The sequence below is a fragment of the Haliotis asinina genome, chromosome 7 (assembly GCF_037392515.1).
Source record: "Haliotis asinina isolate JCU_RB_2024 chromosome 7, JCU_Hal_asi_v2, whole genome shotgun sequence".
Lineage (NCBI taxonomy): Eukaryota > Metazoa > Mollusca > Gastropoda > Lepetellida > Haliotidae > Haliotis > Haliotis asinina.
Window position 1 is genome coordinate 52,261,326 of NC_090286.1, and position 21,303 is coordinate 52,282,628.

At 38.4% G+C, this 21,303-nt stretch overlaps 2 protein-coding genes and 1 pseudogene across 3 annotated transcripts; 2 read left to right on the forward strand and 1 right to left on the reverse strand.

The window, feature by feature from the left end:
- Positions 1–236: 236 nt before the first annotated feature.
- Positions 237–9,220, forward strand: LOC137290259 (multiple epidermal growth factor-like domains protein 10). Of its 2 annotated transcripts, none has more exons than XM_067821038.1 (5): positions 237–302; positions 6,117–6,200; positions 6,774–7,274; positions 7,471–7,603; positions 8,400–9,220. In XM_067821038.1, exons 2-5 carry the CDS (start codon positions 6,122–6,124, stop codon positions 8,557–8,559), a joined length of 873 nt encoding a protein of 290 aa, XP_067677139.1. In that variant the 5' UTR covers positions 237–302; positions 6,117–6,121; the 3' UTR covers positions 8,560–9,220. The 2 variants fall into 2 exon arrangements, with proteins under 2 accessions (XP_067677139.1, XP_067677138.1); XM_067821037.1 differs by lacking the exon at positions 237–302 and adding an exon at positions 2,379–2,557.
- On the forward strand, positions 8,854–10,736 carry LOC137292063 (uncharacterized). Its single transcript, XM_067823607.1, has 2 exons — positions 8,854–8,989; positions 10,318–10,736. The coding sequence occupies exons 1-2, from the start codon at positions 8,854–8,856 to the stop codon at positions 10,734–10,736; spliced, it is 555 nt and encodes a 184-aa protein (XP_067679708.1).
- Positions 10,737–11,771: 1,035 nt separating this feature from the next.
- On the reverse strand, positions 11,772–19,370 carry LOC137292064 (uncharacterized; annotated as a pseudogene).
- Between the last annotated feature and the right edge of the window lie 1,933 nt (positions 19,371–21,303).

The window sequence follows — 21,303 nt, forward strand, 5'->3', positions numbered from 1 at the left end:
TGAGTAAATTTAACTTTGTTGATTTCCATTTGTTTTTTCCATACTGTACAGTCTTTGGAAAAGGATGAATGATTACCGGAGCAGTTTGTGCATTTTTTTAACGTACTTTCACAATCTTCAGTTACGTGTGAAGTCCCGCTACAGTGAGCACATGTTATTGGCTTTGTGCACGTGTTGACACCATGACTATATTTTTGGCATCTGAAACATCGCAAAGGATTTGGAATGTAAACATCAACTGACATAGTGCAGTAACCAACCTTGACACACTTAGGAAGATTTGGTGAAGAGAAGGAAAAGAGGTACGTATTTGATGGAATGACATCATTATTTTTGCGAGTGGTGAATCGCTTGACATGTGTGACTCCCTGATCCTTCATTTCAGAAACGATGTCCAGTTCTGACATTTCGGCCAACAGACGGTCCCTATCTCTAATGATACCTTTGCTGCTGTTCAGTGATCTGTGTTCAGTAACTGAAACCTGGATTCCAGCAAACGTTTCTGAATTCATCAAGTTAGTGGCTTGTTGTTTCCTGCTGCATTCAATCAGAAAAGATCCTGAACGCAAACGTTTTATATTCTTCACCTCACCTGCAATGCCATATATGCCCTTAGAGATTACAAAAGGGTTTAGTTTCAGTGGTGTCTTGTCTACAGTATTGAGAACCAGGAAACGTGGCCAATTGTCTGTTGAGTTGGATGACCTCAGTTCATTATCATTGTCGAGCTGACGTTTGTTTTTTTTGTAGGGGTTTGGTAGTCCATGGGAAGATTATTTTGATTCATCATCCGGGCTCCCCACCCACCACGGAGTATCACAGTAATTAATAATTCTACCATATTGGCCACACTGGCATCTAGGCAAATTTTCTCAATTTGAAAAAAGCAAAAAAAAAACCAAAAAAAACCACATGTATCATAGCATATGTATATATGTATATTTAAATATTGTGTTGAAATTAATACCAAGCCAAACAATGATCGAGCAATGAAACTTAGTGCTCAGGGCTCGGCATGACCAGCCGATTGGTTGAACCGGGCCCATTCAACCACCCGTCTAGGTGAAGTCAGGGCCAAAGTGGTGTATTGAGCAACAGGAACACGGTTGCAGGCTCCCATTGCCCTCAACCACCAGGATCCCCTCCTCCACCGACAGGGGCCGCAACCCACGGCAAACGGGTTGGTAGACCAAATATCCCCCCGGGTCCACTACGGGGGTGTCGGCGAGCTCATAGCGTTACCTAGCACCCACCACGAGGAAGTGGCTCGCCACGGGTGCCGTGAATGTTTTTACCGCATCTTGAATGACATGTAATAATAAGGTAATAAGTAAGATAGTAAGGTAAAAAGGCATTATTTTGTACATAAGGGTATCATCCAAATAAGTCTCTGTTTTGAATGGTTTCAGCTTGAACCTGCTACATGTGATTTATTGTACAACGCAAATCTACTAATGTGCACTACGTAACTGTCACAGAATAAAGCAGAGTTTATGAGCCTGGCAGAATCGACTGTTGTTGACTTTTGAAACTGACACACAGTTTCGACACTCGAATTATCTTTTTCATAATGATTCATGAACAGTGGATTTGAACTATCTTCTATTTGGAACAAGGGCTTTCTCTCACTATTTTCTTGACATGAAAACGTAGCCAAATCAGTCCTCTTCGTTGATGATGACATGAACGTGTCACTCTATATCCGCAACTTAAATAGGAGCATTGGACAACTGATATACATGTTTCTATTTCAGGCTGAACATCTGTTTACCTAAACTCTAAGTCGTAAATCCACAAACTTCATTCTTGTAAACGTTTTAACAAGAGCATCCATCACTGTAAGACTTTTCATAATGCTCTTGCTGTTTAAAAGAAAATTATTCCGACTTGAACAATATAGTGATACTAAGTTTATTTCTTGTATTTAAAACATACATGATTTCATGATATTACATACTTACGTATTCAAGAAAGAAAATAATAATATTTTCTTTGGTGACAATGCAAACGCAGTAAGGAATAATGTCTAATGTATAAAACAATAACAATACCATGAGCTTAATCAACAATTTTAATGTGGTATTATTTCATTAAATCTTCAATGTATATATGCTAAAGTGATTTTCTTATGGCCAAACGGAAATTATGTCAACAATCTTTCATTATCCTTACCATATCCATGTATGTGTCTGTAGTTTAGACGTAAGACCGTTAAGAATTGTCTGTACACATGAACTATCTATGTCGCAAATCCTTTGTGATACGATAACCTTGTGAACATATCAGCCCCCGTGTGCGTTGCGTCATTGTCATGCGCTCAAACTAACCGCCGCTTTTTAATCAGTAGTGACAAAAGGCATTACTAGACTCCACCATGTGATCAGGCAATTTAAACTGGCTGGTTACAATAAACACACTAAAAGTGTAAGCGCTCTAAATAACCGTAGCTATTTCGACAGTGGATGACAGAAGTAATACATTACCAAAACTTGTGTAATAGTAATAGTCACAATCTGCAGTGTACATGTCTCCTAGAGTAGTACCGAAGCTAGTAAAGGTAAGACAGTTTATTTCCTATAAACACCAAACAGGGGGGACACTGTCAATGTTAGCTTTTCTTTTCTTTATCGGACAAAAGGTATATTTCAGAGACAGCCATTTGTATTCAAAACGTATATTTCGCACCCAAGAAAAGTTTAAATGTATAGTAAATGAAATTATAGCGTCTTTTCAGGCTGTTTTCAACAACAAATCCAACTCTAGCATCTGCACACTTGCTCTACAACATTTAAAGCAATGGCTGTACTAGCAGGTCAAGGTTACACAAAGGGAAAGCTACGGAGATACTTTCACATTCTATGGCAGTTACTGCTGTAGATACAAAATATTGGAAAAGGTAGCTAACATTTTCTTTAAAACATTTCTGGTAAAATCCAGTTTTTTAAAGTTTTATATTTTCCACCCGTACACTAATATTTTAAAACATAATTAGATCAACATGTTAATGACAGGTATACCATTCCATAACATGCATTTACTAAAAGAGAGTAACGACACGGTGTTGACAAAGTAACATGAAACGTAAGTTATACAGGGGTACATGGCATTGCATGAGGTTTGAATAGGTACCCAGAGAAGACAAAGTTAACATGTGAATGTCATGTTTGAATACAGTTCTGACAAAACAGTGGATTTGGAACTTGGTGTACAATTCCCAGGACTGTTGGTTTATTAGGGATGTGCCCCAACATAAAAAACACCAAAAAATGAATGCTGTAAAATAAGTTCAATATACTTAGGGTGTATACTTATTTGGATGCCACTGTAGCAATTTGATGTTCTGCAAGAATATGTCGGTGAACAACGTATCTGTGAACACCCTGCAATGAGAGTGAATCAGAACAGTATATGAAAGCAAATTTTCGAGTATTTATTTAAAAAATATCTTCTTTTATATGTAACACAGTACTATTTTGCATTTGGTAATCTGACCACTTTCTTTATATATAACACACTTATATGTGTGTGTTTCCAGCTAAAGAAAACATATACAGCAATAACGCCTCAAACCTTCATTTGACAAAATAATTATGTGTTATTGGAAACTACAGCTTCGAAGTGTGATTATTTTTCGTTATGCATTGTATATTTACAAAATAACCGAGATGACAGTTTTCTAGTTTGACCAGTCATTATCTAACGATGGATCATTATTATAATTATAAGACCAACAACCACAGTTAAATAATAAAGAGACTTGACGTTAATGGGAATAAACCTGGAGTGTATTATATTGATTAATATTGTAAAAATATGTTTGTCACTGGAATTGATAAAATGCTTGAGAATAACCACTTTCTATTTTCTTCAAAGTAGACTCCACAAGTTTGTAATCTAACTAGGAGATGACAAACACTCATATCATCTGTCGGTATTGTCATTTTGTTGATGACAAACATACTCATATCATCTGTCGGTATTGTCACTTCGGTAATGACAAACATACTCATATCATCTGTCGGTACTGTCACTTTGTTGACACACACGGGTATTCAGGAAACAAGTCATGGCTGATTACACCTCTTGCTTACCCCCAGCTATATTTAGACTGAGTTTTGTAATCGATAGTGTTTACTGAACTTCATATTCAACAAACGTATAGAGTTTCGGTCTCAACAGTGAATTTAAGATCTTAACTCCATAAAGCCCTATTCAAATATGACAGATATTACGGTTGACATTCCGATACATGTGTGCTGACAGGCACACCGGGTTGTGATTATACAGTCATCCTTTCTGATATTAAATATTGACACATCTCACCAGAATCCATTTTAATGACTTCCAGACATGCTAATTATGATCTCTCATAACTTTTGATTACACATTGCATAAAACATCATAATATTTAAAGCATCATACCAACTAAACTTACCCAAAAGCTACCTACTGTTTTCACATGTGGTTGTAGACCGGCGATGTTGAGTTGGCGATAAATATAGATTTCCGCACAGCGCCCTCTACTAAACCGCACTTTTCTAGTGCGCAAAGGAACAATGCGTTACTGTGACTGTTATGTACACAGCAACGACAACGACCCGGGCTTTTAAGATCACTGAGAAATACTTGAATGGTAATCAGTCCTGTATTTATAGGTAGAAACTAGTCAAATGTTTCCCTTTCGGTGTACATATGTTAGAGTGTCATACACCTTTGTAGATTAAGCTGTTAAGTGAAATGTATTATAGCAATCACTGATGACAAATTAGGTATGCTGAGCACGGTATGCATTATGATAAAACAACGTTGTTTCTGCTGTTGATTGTTAGACAAGATTACAGTGGCAATTCTGAACGAGCACCTTATAGATTGAAGTGCACTGTAAAACTGGTGCAGTCCGTTTGATTTCATTTGAATTGTTGACTAACACAAAATCTAATCATTGCAACAAAACCAGACTTTGCATAGTTACATGAAATCCACAGACCAGTTCTGGTAATTCGTCTCATAATTTGAACTCCCGAATAAAAACAAACTATTTTTATACGGTCGTTTTATAACCGAACAGAATGATATTTCCAGAACACTTTCTGAACTCCTGTGGTTCAACCATCAGCTTTCGGATCCATCTCTATTTATAAAATAGTGTTTTGATAACGGAATTACAGACCTAAAGGATACAAGATATTCAGTTAGAAGTACATTTTGGGATTACAACAGGGTGATAAAAACATTCAAATATCCTGGGGAGATGTCGTCAGTAGATGTAAATTCGTAGACTAAATTCTGGTGATCAATGATGGAGAATATTCTCTTCTTGTATCATGCAGAGAATGTCGAATGTTTTATGAGAAACTGACAAAAACAGATGCTTTACCCCAGGTGTGTAGTAAATGGAATAGTTTGATTACTGTCTTATTACCATGGAGTAACATTTCCACTAACTATGGAAAATGTAAACGCGATGTAAAGCTATTGGATTTCCAGTTCAAGTTTACTAGTTTTCATAGGATTATGTACACCCATAGAGAATTAATGAAAATGAAACTAGCAGATGAAAATCTGTATTTTGTAAAACGGAACCCGAAGATATTGTTCATGTTTGTATTTCCTGTAAATGTGCACGAACGTTTTGGAATGGTTTAAGAGTGTTTCTTGGAAACATTCTTGAAAGTGATATAGTATTTACAAAATTCACAATCCTGACTTAATTCTGGCTATGGTTTTATCAACAGCATTATACTGGCTGGTAAAAGATCTGTTTGTATACAAAATGACGAAATGGCGTTTTATGGTTGACTGCTTATGTTTTTGTCCAATCCATTTCATCTGTTATCCTAATAAAATACATCTGAATACAAAACTGGCCGCGCTTATACAACTTTCAAAATGTTCAGGACCAGATTACAAATGTCGGCCATTTTGTAATCTATGCCTCTACCCAAATATCAATCCCTATCCCGGGCGACCCCTAAACATCAATGACCAATGGTGTAACCCTAAATCCCGTAAAGCAAAGCAACATTAGTTTTCATGTCAGTGCACACGTATATCCTGTCAAGACGTTTACTTTGTTTGATGTTTGAAGACATGACAATGTTATCTTTTTTCTCCAGACAAAATGAGTCGGGTTCGACACCATCGGGTTTTGCCAACAACAATTTCCTTTGCTGTGTACATTTTTCTCCTGATACAACACGGTAAGTCACACAATCTTTGTAAATGAAATGCGCTTATAACTGAATGTACCTTTTACTGCTATACCATATATAGTACTAGATCCATTGGTTCTACCCTCTTCCTTTCCTTACACATACGCTAATGGAATAAGGTCAGTAACGTATCCTCCTGTCATGAGTACAGCGAAGATTATGTCACTTATTTTCCATGTGTAAAACTATGATCAGCTCTTTTATACCTGTATTTTGGCATTAGAAACAAAGGTTCACATTATCTGAATATCTGTATTGATGGAATCGCCTTCACTTCTTTTTGCACATCTGATTCTTTCAGCAAACGTTACATTTATCAGTATCAGGTACATTATTTACAATATAACACAGTTCAAAGGGAAACGACCAATAGCATCGATCGTGTCATACTGCGATTTAGCTGTCCTGCCTTATGATGAAGGGGTACCCTAGTGGGTAAAGCATTCCTTGGTCACGCTGAAGACCCGGGTTCGATTGCCCGCATGGGTACAAAGTGGGAATCCATTACTGGTGTCCCCCGCGGAGTAAATCCCAACTAACTCACTATCTCTCATGTTGTAGGTGACAGTAAGTGTGTGCGTACAAGTCCACGACACTTGAAGAAGGAAGGCTGCGTGAACTACTGTCCCAGCGCAGACCAGTCTCCCGAGGAATGTACTGACTGTATCAGCGGCTTCTATGGGTCTGACTGTAGACGGAGCTGCAGGGGACACTGCCTCAATGGACGGTGTGCCCTACTGGCCAATGGTCGAGCCATCAACTGTACGGATGGGTGTGTGTTGGGGTGGAGGGGTTTAACATGTAGCACTAGATGTAAGCGTCCGTGTCTGAAGTGTGACCGATACACGGGAGACTGTGAGGGACAGTGCAGGGATGGTTTCTGTGGAGCTGGATGTTTACAGAGATGTCTATACCCATGTTCTAAGTGTGACAAAAGCACTGGAGAGTGCTTGTCTAACTCTTCTGACGGTACTGACCTAAGTCTGAAGAAAGACAACATAGCTGTAGTATTAGATCAGACACAGGGTAATAACAAGATCGACCCCGACAACATCAGTCGAGGTAAGATGCTAGCAGGAATGCTACAAACAGATGTAATATAATTATATTTAAAATACGATTTAAACACATATATAAAAATATCTACTTCCAATTTTTCGGTCCTAACTATATAAGAGTGTGACTGAGAGTACATATAGCAGTTTCAATATATGCTTCATTTTAACAAAGGCGATATACCATGTGCCTCCTGTTTCAGATCCACACCAACACCTTGCTTTGCCGTCTCCGTCTCTCTGTGACAAATGGACATTATCCCCATATATTCCACCAGCAATTGCTGTATTGGCTGCAGTAATTACATTCAGAATTGTCAGTTTCATCTTCGTTAGGTGCGTATACGTACACCAATACAACACCACCATCCATCTGCCAGCCGCACAGTGTGCTAGAGTGAATTCATTCCGTTTACCAGCAACACGCCACTCATAGAGGCTTTTAGCAAAGACCACTGTTAGGGAGTCCAGTGTATAGCATGTCCCAAACTGCACATATTCAGCGTCACTTTCCAGAGTTCTGTCTTAACTGTTGTTTATTTGTTGTTTAACGCTGTACTCAGTAATGTTCCATGTATCAACAATGATTGAATCTGGAGCAGATAAACCATTTAATGACATCACGCATTTTGGATACGTTGACATGCATTTCAAGATCGGCGAGAGCAGACCACCGGATCCCGTTAGTCGCCGCTTTCTCACCATTTTATGCTATCTTTCGTTAAGAGTTTCGATTAAAAATAATCTGTAATGTTGAGGATGAAGGCTTTTGTGGATAGACAACTTCTTTCTTGCATTTCATTCGCACAGTTGTCTCTACATAAAACTTCATCCTCATCATGCCAACTTCTAACATGCCACTTAAAGAGAAAACAACATTTATCCAATCGCAATGGAAGACAATAACATGTGTTTGTTGTTAGTTACCATACTTCCCACTAGTGTGACAGCTGTTCGGGATCTCAAACCATGTTCGTAATGTACTCGTAGTGAAATGAGTGAAAAAGAGACAAATGGCAGAACTTATTAGTGTACAGAGGCATCCTTGATGACATCTAGATGATATCGTGGTAAATAAGAATATATTTTCAGCTTGTGATAGGGCTAATGAACCTTCTCACGATTTTCACAGAAAGAAGATGACGATGGAGCTAAAGAGGAAAGGGGACCAGTTTGTAAACGCACCACAAACCAAGAGTTTAATAGGCTCTTATCATTCCAAACTGATGAATTTCAATGAACCCATTGCCATTGACGTGCCTGAAGATTCATCAAATAAACGCAAGTTATGAATACTTCCTGAATTTGCCAAACATTTTCGAAAGGTCAAGGACTGTTTTCGTTTTCTTGTTGCTTTATATATATTTGTGGAGAGAGTTAATGAAGACACAAGGGGTTTTGGTCAAATGTGAAGATTTCATTGATGTGAAACTTCAACTTTCCTGAATCAAACTGGCAAAGTCAGGCTGGTAAGGCTTATCATCAGCTTAGGGCCTTCGCCCCCTCTACACGCAGCCCAGACGACGAATGGGACTTCTCCCAGGAAACACTGCTTAGTCAAACCCACCAAAAACATTCCGGAGAATATGGAGGCTCCCCAACACTGTAGCCTTCTGCATTACTCAGATTGTCAGAAGGGATGTACTCCCGGTGGAGAATCCGGACACTCTCCTGAACTGCGCCAAGAGTTCAGGAGGTACCAAACCAAGGGCACCGAAAACAGTGGGGAACCAGACGACAGTGTACTTGGGATGCAAGCGAGACATTTCAAAGGGATCCATATCTTTATCATGTTTTTGCTGAATCGTGCCCATCACTTTGTTGCCAAAAAGAGATAGAAAATTCAACGATTATTCCATGCTATTCCTCTGAACCATGTGATCTGATCCGCGACGAACCTTGTTCGATGTATTGCGTGTAAAAGTGATGCAATTAAATGCAAGACACATGTCATCGTATCCCAATTTCTTAGGTCGATGCTCATACTACTGATCACTTGGATCACCTTAAAAGGGCTAGTGGAAGGGATGTCTGTCCGATGGTGACTAGTGGAAGGGATGTCTGTTCGATGGTGGCTAGTGGAAAGGGTGACTGTTGGATGGGTGGCTAGTGGAAAGGGTGTTTATTGAATGGATGACTAGTGGAAAGGGTGTCTGTTGGATGGGTGGCTAGTGGAAAGGGTGTCTCTTGAATGGGTGATTAGTGGGATACAGAGTAACAGCCTAAAACATTTTTTTCTATTATCAACAGTACTTAACCGCTGCAATCACAGTTTAAACATCATTCCACCAGAAAACAATGTTACATAGAAGCAGACAAAAAAGCAAAAGAAAAGAAAACCGCAAAAAACCACCGTTACATCAGAAAACACTGTTACATCATGAAACACTGTTACACCAAAAAACACTCACATTCAAAAACACCATTCCACCAGAAAACAATATTACACCAGAAAAGACTGTTGCATCTGAAAAAAAATGTTACATAAAAAACCGTTGCATCAGGTGACACCAGAAACCACTGGTTAACTGGAAAACGCCGTTACAGCAGATAACGCCGGTACACCAGAAACTACTGTTACTCTAGAAAACACCGTTACACACAGATGGCATTGTTACACTAGAAACTACCGTTACTCTGCAAAACGCCGTTACACCGTTACACGCAGATGACACTGTTACACAAGAAAGTACTGTTACTCTGCAAAACACCGTTACACTGTTACACAGATGACAATGTTACACTAGAAACTACTGTTACTCTGCAAAACACCGTTACACCGTTACACAGATGACACTGTTACACTAGAAAACTATGTTACTCTGCAAAACGCCGTTACACCGTTACACAGATGACACTGTTACACCAGAAAACTCTGTGTAACTCTGCGAAACGCCATTACAGCCGGTACACCAGAAACCACTGTTACACTGGAAAAAGCCGTGACATCAGAAAATACCGTTACACCAGAAACCACGTTTACACAGGCAAACACCCGTTTCAAAAGATAACACTCTTACATCAGAAACCACTGTTACTCTGAAATACAGCAGATAACACTGCTACAGCAGATAACACTGCTACAGCAGTTAACACTGTTACAGCAGTTAACACTGCTACAGCAGATAACACTGCTACAGCAGATAACACTGCTACAGCAGATAACACTGTTACAGCAGATAACACTGCTACAGCAGATAACACTGCTACAGCAGATAACACTGTTACAGCAGTTAACACTGCTACAGCAGATAACACTGCTACAGCAGATAACACTGTTACAGCAGTTAACACTGCTACAGCAGATAACACTGCTACAGCAGATAACACTGTTACAGCAGATAACACTGCTACAGCAGATAACACTGCTACAGCAGATAACACTGCTACAGCAGATAACACTGCTACAGCAGATAACACTGCTACAGCAGTTAACACTGTTACAGCAGTTAACACTGTTACAGCATAGCAATCCTGAGTAAACAATCACTAATGCAAATACTGATGCAATCATAATTACATCCACGATTCACAACTATATGATGTCACCAGTTATAAACCTACAACTTGTTGACGCGTAAAACTGTCATCTTTAGATTCGGATGATTTATTGATATAAACTATTACTGTAACGATTATGCTTTGGAGAAAAACAACAACTTTGCAACAATGCAGTTGCAATGGTAAGCATTTCCACGTTTTCTCGCAGTTACCATGATACCCATGAGTCATTCATCCCACGACTCACCGCTTGTTCAGTATGTGACACGGTACAACGTGTAACAGTGAGAGATTACGTGATTTTACCATGCAGGTAATTACTACAGACACTTGTGTATACCATGTATCATAACGCGTGATATGTGTATATAAGGTACCACACTATACGATTCGCTATTTTATGTGCACAATCGTGTATCTCCGTATATGATACGTGTTAATATCGCGTCAACAATTTGCGACACATGAATATTGTGAAGCTCAGGATGTGATACGTGTTAATACCGTGTCAACAATATGCGACACGTGAATATAGTGCAGCTCAGGATGTGCCACGTGCTTAATCTTGTTGACAATATCTGACACAAGAATATCGGGAAGCACAGTATGCGAGAGGTGTTCGAGCAATTATCCTTGATGTTTAGCTATGTTATTTTGTTGCATTATGTTGCGGACACATATTCGGCACTTGGCCAATATCAGCTATCAATTCACTGGTTCTTAGGAAATAAAATTGCTCAAAATTAAACGGACAAAACATTTTATTGTGCACTTAAAATTGTGTATATTGTAATCATTGTCATATCATAAAAATATACAAACAAAACGTCTTTCATAAAATATAATCATAATCATAAAATATCCTGTTACAATTTCAAACTTCTATACATTGAGGAAACGACACGTACATGGTATCATCACTATTTGAAGATCATTTATTAACAGGATTTTATGATAAAGTCGGAATCAGACACAATGCCACAATGGTTATGCAAATGGTTTGTCATGGATGCTGTGGGCATGACCAAAATGTCATTGTTCATGAAGAAGCATATGTCTTTTTAATAACAACAGTTACTTCTTTTTCATTGCATAAATTTGCGTATCGAAGTAGACATCAAGCTAAAAGTGATTACATCCAGATAATGTGACTATAACATACAGCGTATGTATTTGCAAGCGTCATACTGAAAACAACAATAACCTGCATGTAACTGGATCAGACCAGACGGAGGATAAGAATAAAAAAATAACTCTTTGTACAGATTTGGATGGAACCTACACAGACCCCGTCTGGCCATGACTTCAGATTCACAAACGCAAAGAACATACAAATGACTATGGTAAGCAACATGAATTTATCAGTGAAGTAGTGCGAGGAAAGCCGAATTAGGATACATGTTGGGTGATACAGGTACGCTGCTGACAGAATATAGTAGTGAGCCGAAATGTAAAGGCTCGATCACACACACTATTTCAAAATAGACATTAATGCTGGTTTGAAACTCATTTCATGGTAAAGAGGGGTACACACACAATGACAGTGTTGTCTGCTAGGCGTAACAATCACGAAACATGATTATTGCACAGACTATGATAACGACATACAGAGAAGGTAATACAATTAAACCAAATAGGCAGAAAGGGGGAATTGCACAAATGGTCCTTTTGGAAGACTGTTTGACGTTAATATTGACACCCGACTGCATCTCTTGGTGGGTCTCATCGTTGTCACGGGGTAAAACATATTCACAGCACTCCCGCAGCCTTTTCTTGTTTTTCTGAAAAACATAAATAAGGCACCATTCACGGTTGTCATCATGTTAGAACCTGGGGAAAAGTGGACTAGTTTAGTTTTACGCCGGTTTTAGCGATATTCCAGCTAGCAATATCATAGATGGGCACACCAGAAATGGGCTGCACACATTGTACCCATGTGGGGAATGAAACCCGGGTTTCCAACATGACTAGCAAACGCTTTAACCTACTCAACCTTTCCCCCGACGATGACAACACTTTAAATGGAAATGGAGTTCACATACCCCTTTGTTTCCCAATTCCGCCCTCTCTAACGCAAGACGTTTTACACACTCATTGAGTTCTTCCACAATGCCTTCTCTTGGGGGATTTTTGTCCACCAGGCAATCCAAAATGCAGAAGACGAGTTTTGGGTCCTCGCCTTCGCTGAAAGAACAGTTTACGTTTTTCAGTGATTGGATGATAGGAAACATCAACGATACTCTAATATCAATAATATAATGACTGACCTCTTACACACTAATTGTAAATTATGCCCTTAGAATTAATTGATTATGAATGCTATGTACTAAAACATCAATAACATATATAGTATATTGATATTTTAGGAACCTGAGTTGCTTTAACCCTTTCAACACCGTAGGTCTGAAAACCTGTCAGTAAGTCACGAGTCCCCAGACACCGTAAGTACGTATGCCGGCCAGGCAGTAGTCACATCAAAAAAGTATGGGAACTTAACTAACATTTAATTGTTAAATCGATCACTTTTCACAATGTCTAAAAAACCACTTAGTACATTAGCCTTTATCTTCGTTTTCGTTTAAGGGGACGGTATACATTGCTGTAATATGATTGTCTTAAGTCACGTGCACGATTTCGACCAATCACTATTCTCATAGCAGACTGTGACCGAAAAGCATCATTAGAAACAAATATTTATCCGATAAAATCGCTTCTTGGAACTGTCAAAATACCCTTGGCATGGGTACAGGGATTTTGTTGATTTTTTTAGCTTTCGACGATACTCGCCATCAAACGAATTGCCTCACATGTCATTCGTACGACGCTTCCAAAAACGGAGTTATTTGCCCCTGTTGCATGACATTAGCCACTGATATCGGCAAACAGACGACCATAAATATTATTTCAGAAATCTTTTAAAACAATTTTCTGTTTACGTAAAAATGAAAATTTGACAAAAGGTAAGGGGATGTTATGACATGTTACAAATGAAAATAAAAGCAAGAACGTGGCAAGTGTTGCTCATCTGGACATTATAGATATGTAAGCTTCCATTTCCTTTAAATATTAACTTACTTAAGTTGTAGCTGTATTATCTGAATAACATGACATAAATAAATTGTATATTCATAACCAGTAGGATTATATCTTTAAAAATGTGTACGAGATCTAGTAGCAATAATGATTTACAGGATGATATTTTCCTTGATAAACATAGGCTTCATCTATGACCTCACAGTCTCTGCTAACAGTAAATGCCTCTGGTTGACTGGTGTTGAAAAAGTAAAACATGCGTATGTTTGTATGTATGTATCGATTTACCTTGAACACACTACGATTGGTTTTTTATGGTATCCAGGGTCCTTCCTGACATCTTTCATGAAATGGCAGAAGTATTCTCTGTTAAACTATTTGCGGTGGTGGTACAGATGAGTTGTCTTCCTCGTGCCATTCTGTGACAACTTGCAATCAGCAAAAGGGAGTGAATCATAGCGTACTTTTATCATTTCAGAGTGAGTGAGTTTAGTTTTACGTCGAACTCAGCAATATTTTCAGTTATATGGCGGCGGCCTGTTAAATAATCGAGTCTGAACCAGACAATCCAGTGATTCAACAACATGAGCATCGATCTACATAACTGGGAACCAATGACATGTGTCAACCAAGTCAGAGAGCCTGACCACCGGATCGGTTTAATCGTCTCTCACGACAAGCATGATATATGGTTGCCTTTTACGGGAAGCATGAGTTGCGGAAGGCCTATTCTACGACGGACCTCCATGGGTCTGTTATTGCAAACTGCATGTATACTAATATTAATATTGGTATATGTGAGTGACCTTTAATCTCTGTTGTGTAATCTGATTCCATAGTGTGTAAAAGGCAAAATGGTGATCTGGAACACGAACTCATTCCCTTTATCTTTCACAGTGGTACAGACGCTACCATCGCTTTGTGTGTTCATGAACAGATTGTTATAAACAGACCGTGAATTGGTCAACAACAACCCATGGTTGTCGTAAGAGGCGACGAATGCGATCGGTTGGTCAGGTTCCAAATTGTGTAGGTCGATGCTCATGATGTCAGTCACTGGATTTCCGGTCCAGACTCCAGTATTTACAAACCGCCGCCATAGAGCTGGAAAATTGCTGCGTTAGGCGTTAAACAACAAATATACTAAGTTTCACAGGATAACATACACTCTTCAAAAAAAGAGAAACCCAAATATCCATTAAAATTTGATGATATTCAAGGACGTGTACATCAGAGGAAAACAAAAATACATGAATGATAAATTGTGGAGCAATGCATTACTATCTTGTCTATATTGGAAGAGAATAACAGTCATCACAGTCATTACTGCTTCCACCAGGTGGTGTTGAAGTCAGTACCGCTTATGACCACCTCCAGCTGCTACCACTGCCCGAAACCTCCTGGGTACAGATCGAATCAATCTTTGGATGTTTCGTTGTGGAATCCTTATCCATTCCTCCTGCAGCATGTGGAACAACTCTTGAAGATTCAGTGGTGGATTACGACGTCGACGTACCCATCTATCGATCTGATTCCAAAGTTGTTCGATTCGATTTAAATCCTGGGATCTGGAGGGCCAGGGGATGGTATTATATTATTGGCCAGGTAGTCCACGGTGTCACGTGCTGTGTCGGGCTTAGCGTCGTCCTGTTAGAAGAGCTGCCGTTGACGGTCAACAAGGTGAAGGACGTGTGGACGGAGAATCTGGTCGATGTATCGATTGGCCGTCAGATTGCCTTGGACAAGCACAAGTTCCGATCTGTGGGTGTATGAGATTGCTCCCAACACCATAACACTCTCATCACCGAATCTGTCCACCTGTCTGATGCGGTTAGGAGCAAAACGTTCATGATCGGCAGCGTTGAGACATCCCATTTTCGTGTACAGTACTTGCAAAGATCGTGGATGAAATTGTGAGAATCATTTGGACGTTTATAGTCACATGCTGTACTTATGTTTTGCACGTGAGAAACAATCATTGTGCCTGATATTCGTGCTGCATGACATCCACGCACATCATGACAATCCTGATTGAAAATCATTTTTGGTTGCGTTTGGTCAAGCATGATCTTCTAAAATATTCAAGAAACAATGAGCAACCCTAAAAATGTTGGAGCTTACATATGTATACAACTTCCAAGAAAATTGTAATAATATTATATCTCCACGTGATGAACACCGGTTGATTAACTCCTGCTCTGATAATATTTGACGATGCCAGATTATGTCAGATTTTTTGTTTGGAGTTTTTCACTCACACAGTGTGCCGTCTACCAGGTTCCGTATCAGTGCAAGAAATAGCAAGCAAGTTGATCAAGAACTAGCTTACCGTTAATGTCCAAAGTTGATAATGGTCATATCTTTTGGTACATTCAGCTTTGCGGCCAGGATCTAAATTCCAAAACCCCAGATAACTCTCAAACTGAAAAACGATTAATGGAAGAATGTATATGTATATACATGTCAATATAAGGATGAAATATTTATGAAGTTAATGTAACAATATAAACATTACAATCTGTCCATTAAAGAAAGACAAACTTCTTGAAATGGTACATACCACTCGCGATCCATTAGAAGATATGAAAACAATCACGTTGATGTCATGATCACAGACCATCCTCAGAAAGTTTTTATCCAGTTCTTTTGTGCTTGGCACTAAATAGAAAGGCATAATTTGTCCAGTTTAAATCAAAAGAACTGACTGATACGTGTATAAAAGTATATGATGCATTAGCGGAGGACGCCTGATATATACTATTCTTCATCTGAAACATTTCTGATATATGTTCTGTTCCAAATATGTAATATGTAAAGTTAAACACGTAAGGAAGTAGGTTATTGGTGATGCAGAAAGTTGAATATTTCAACTCACGCTGAGCAAGTATGTATCTGTGTGATCCTTTAGCTCCCTGAAATAAGAACGTTCATAGTCTGGTTATACGTCCACATAAATTATCAATCATTAATGAATTACTGGTTTAGTGGTTAACCTTGGATTTTATATGAAAAATAGCTATAATCTGCAATGTCATGTGCAGGTTATGATTTATGTAGGGCTTCACTTCAATTTACGTACACATAATCAAATTTGCTGCGTTACAAAAATGTGTCAAAAACAGATGAACTCTTGTAAGATACCGTCAAGTAATGAGCATCGATTGATCTGTCAAATCGAGGATCTATTTGCGGAGATCCTGGGTGTGAATCCGAATCTGAAAATATTAATAGTTTCATTGATATCTTTCACACGCGCTCTTCGTGTTTTTATAAATGTCGTTTTGTATAATTATGTTAACAGCTGAATGCGTCCATGCAGAGTTTCCTTGAAATATCTACGCACTAAATGTGGATATGTATAAAGACAAATTCCGTTCATCAGACTGATGGCATTAAAAACTTTAATAGTTGTCTTTTCCAAAACCTGTGAATAATTCCATATTTGCAATGCTTCTTCACGGATATGACTTGCATCATTGAAAACGTGACAACTGGCTTTAACGGAAACAATCCATTTGAAATGAAAGTATTGGAGTTTATATTACCTTTGTTTGTCGGTGTTTTCTCTAAGTAGTGTTTCCTTGCCCAGACCACCATAATGATCATGACAAAGAATATTGCTATGGTCATAATAGCCATCGCAGTGATATTACCTGGGAAAATATAAATAACATGACACAATTTAATTCTGGACAACCAAAATTCAAAATGCAGTCTTCATGAATACATAATACGGATGAAAACTTAAAATTCATGTCTTAATTCTGATCATAATTTCATGATAACTGTATTTTGAACTTTCTCAAATCCTTTGCCAGAGAGTCTCTGGACTTTGGGGTTTCCAGAATTAGATTCTGAGGTGTTGAATGCTTTGCCACAAGAAAACAGCAGAATCATTATAATATTCAATGTACATATGCTAACTTACACAGCAAGCTCATGTATATGTAACATTTTGTAAACACGGTTGCTAATGTTGTAGCGTTGTCTGAATTCCGATAAAACACGGCAATTTCGTTCAATTTCACGTCAACCGGATACTGAAAAATTCGAAAGATTAACTCATTTATACGTCTTTGGGCAGTGAGTAACGGCTATGTCCAGATAACATGTTGAACAAGACAGCTCCATAAAGAAAGCATTGTACGCTCCACATAAACCCTGTCTTAGAATACTCTTCATCGAAATATTCCATGTCTCGAAATAATCCCAAATCCATGAAAAAACAATACAGCCGACAATGACACCTCTTCAGTCTAGAACCTGATATGACAAGAACACGCTGAAACCGAACGTCAGTCCGGGGTGTATATGTTTATTGATCGTCCCCACCCCACCCACACACTATTTTTAACGTGCATGATTCTGCTACTTAAAATTTTTGACCGTCTCAAAACATTTGCAAGAATCGCCATAATGACCAGCTATACATCCAGTGCACTTGCAATCAACATCACAATCTGTACAGTTTTTTCCGCATGTGATGTTGCAGCGGGCCTTGGGAGAACAAAAACCTTTGACGCACCCATCACTACACGCCCCTGTACTTCTGTCACACAGTCTGGTTTGGTTTTCCCCGCTGTAGCAATTACTTGGACAATGCAGTGAACAGTTTTCTCCGTACATCCCATCTTGACATGCAAAGCAAAGGCATTTGAGCTTGTCGCAGCCACTACTATCACAAGTACCGTTGCAAGATGATGTACAGTTCTGTCCACACTTTCCATCTGGACATGAAGCACACACTCCTGCACAAAAATATCACATATATGTATGGGGTGGACAAAAATATTGTCAGTTTTATTCTCTCGTATCTTGCTTTTGTTAGTGCAACGCCATTTACATATGATATGTATACAGGCTCTTTCACAGTTGGAAAGGAACCCACATGCAGTGCATGTTTGAAACTAATACGTACCATGAACTAAGACAAGAATCAGACCAGTCCAGCATAGACTGTGATGCGTCATTGCTGGAAAAAAGATAAATGTGAACTGTCACAAGAACTACGGTGATCTGTTTTCAAGTGTTGTCAATGAACAAAGGTTTAATCGTCTGGTGATTTAATGACTGTGATCGTGATACCTGGAAAGTCCAAAAATATTATACAGGTAGAGCAAAAAGGGCATGTATTGACATATTTCAGTTGGTGTCATCTATTTACTGATAATAATGTTTTTGAATGATGATACACGCTATGTAGTTTAGTACTACACAAAGGTGGCTTTGTACCGTCTTATCCAACTTATCAAAATTACAAAACAACTCCTCCACTGACAATTGTCATTTCGCAATGTGGGAATGAGTTTGTATCTTTAACCGTCCAGTATTTAACATGTCCAGGCATATTACACGTTATCTGTTTGATATCCGACACCGCTTTATTCCCATGGATAATTATTACAATTATTTAACTGACTGAAATGGAATTTTAATCCGGAACTCCCTTCAGACTGACTTAATGCTATTGTGGCCTTCGGTTTACTAACTGAATTATAACAAAAATTATAACAAAATTCTGCAGAGTTGGTGTGTTTTTCATATTTACCTTGGTGTTAGTTTGAGTCATTTACAATTATTTGCTTTTGAGTTAGAGTGCAATTCATTGGGGAGAGTTTGACTCAAACGAATATATATATCTATATCTATATATCTATATCTATCTATATATCTATCTATCTATATATATATATCTATATCTATATCTATCTCTCTATCTCTCTATCTCTCTATCTCTCTCTATATATATCTATCTATCTATCTATATATTGCTTTTGAGTTAGAGTGCAATTCATTGGGGAGAGTTTGACTCAAACGAATATATATATCTATATCTATCTATCTATATCTATCTATCTATCTATATCTATCTATATATCTATATCTATATCTATATCTATATCTATCTCTCTATCTCTCTATCTCTCTCTCTATATCTCTCTATCTCTCTATCTCTCTATCTATCTATATATATATATATATATATATATGTATGTGTGTGTGTATATATATATATATATATCTGTGTGTGTGTGTGTACACATACACGCGTGAATAGCACACCATGTCTACCAAGGTTCACGTACTTAATAAATGTTGTTTTACTCTATATTCTTAAGTAGTCATTAATACACTTGTGTCATAGAGCTCCAACTTGTACTAAATCCTTCTGGGCGTCACAAATTACTCCATACTCAGAGCATGGAAGGCTTGTGGCTCCCAAAGAGCATTACTTAAAGAAGGATCGTAAGGGTAATCAGGAGGTATATCCCTCTCGGGTACACCAGTCCGAGTCCCTAAGACCCGGGGACATTTCAATCTTTCTGCTCGGGTCAACACGACCCCAGGGCCTCTCTCTACCCGGGCCACCACGACCCCATGGTACACAGTAGGCAACCGAGGAAGCCTAGTCATGATTTAGACATCTTTGTGTTGTCCTTTTATTCTGTTCCTTCAAAGAGTCTTACGAGGGACATTGTCATCGTTAGCTTTCCTTTTCTTTATCGGACAAAACGTATTTTTCGCAACAGAAAAGTTGAAATAAATAGTCAGTGAAATTGAAGCGTCTTTTCAACGTTGTTCTAGATTATTATCGTCGGTAAATTCAAATAACATCGATTGCTCTACAACATTTACAAATGACCATACCAGCAGGTCAAGGCTAGATGAAAAGGTGCTTAATAATAGGAACTGATACTTGTTCTACCATACATGTTTATTTATGACAGACTCTGAGGGTGCGGGTTCGAATCCCGGATGGGACTCCACCCAAAAAGTACTAGAACTTGTACTTTACTGAGAAAGTGAAGTCCCAAATATGACGTATGATGTCACTGTAGCAAATTGATGTTCTGCAGAATTCTATATTCAGGATTATCGGATTATAAATCTATGGCCCAACTATAAAAAGAAATGTAAGTAGTGTTATAACGTTCTGTACTATGTATGTCTCCTATTTTGTGCATAGCGACCAACAATCGTACCAGCACTCAAGAGTTACTCATGCAGATGCATATATTGATGAATTTATATAAAATGATACATAGTGAATGAAGAGTATCACATATGTTTGAAAGCTCTATGTTGCAACAATGTATATTTTTCAGTATCATACGTATCTATGTTTTATATCTTACGACCAATTTACATGTATGGTATATCTACTCATCAATGTCTAACATATCCACGCACCCCACGCAAGTATATAGTGAATAGTTCAGTGCGTGAATATGTCAATGCATGGTTTCAGGTCAGCAAGCGCGGTAGTTACACATGTCAACATTTCTGTGTTGTGACAGTATGATCTATAGACTATCCTTACACACAGACCTTAATACCCAGCGTCTATATAAAACTAATCTTCAACGGCATCATACGGGCTTCAGTAATTGTGTCATTGGAGTTTTAGGATAGCCTTCTCTATTCTCAATGGGTAACCAGGACCTTTTATGTATCAACTGTTGAAGTACATGGCAAACCTTGGATATTATTGTTGCTATTTT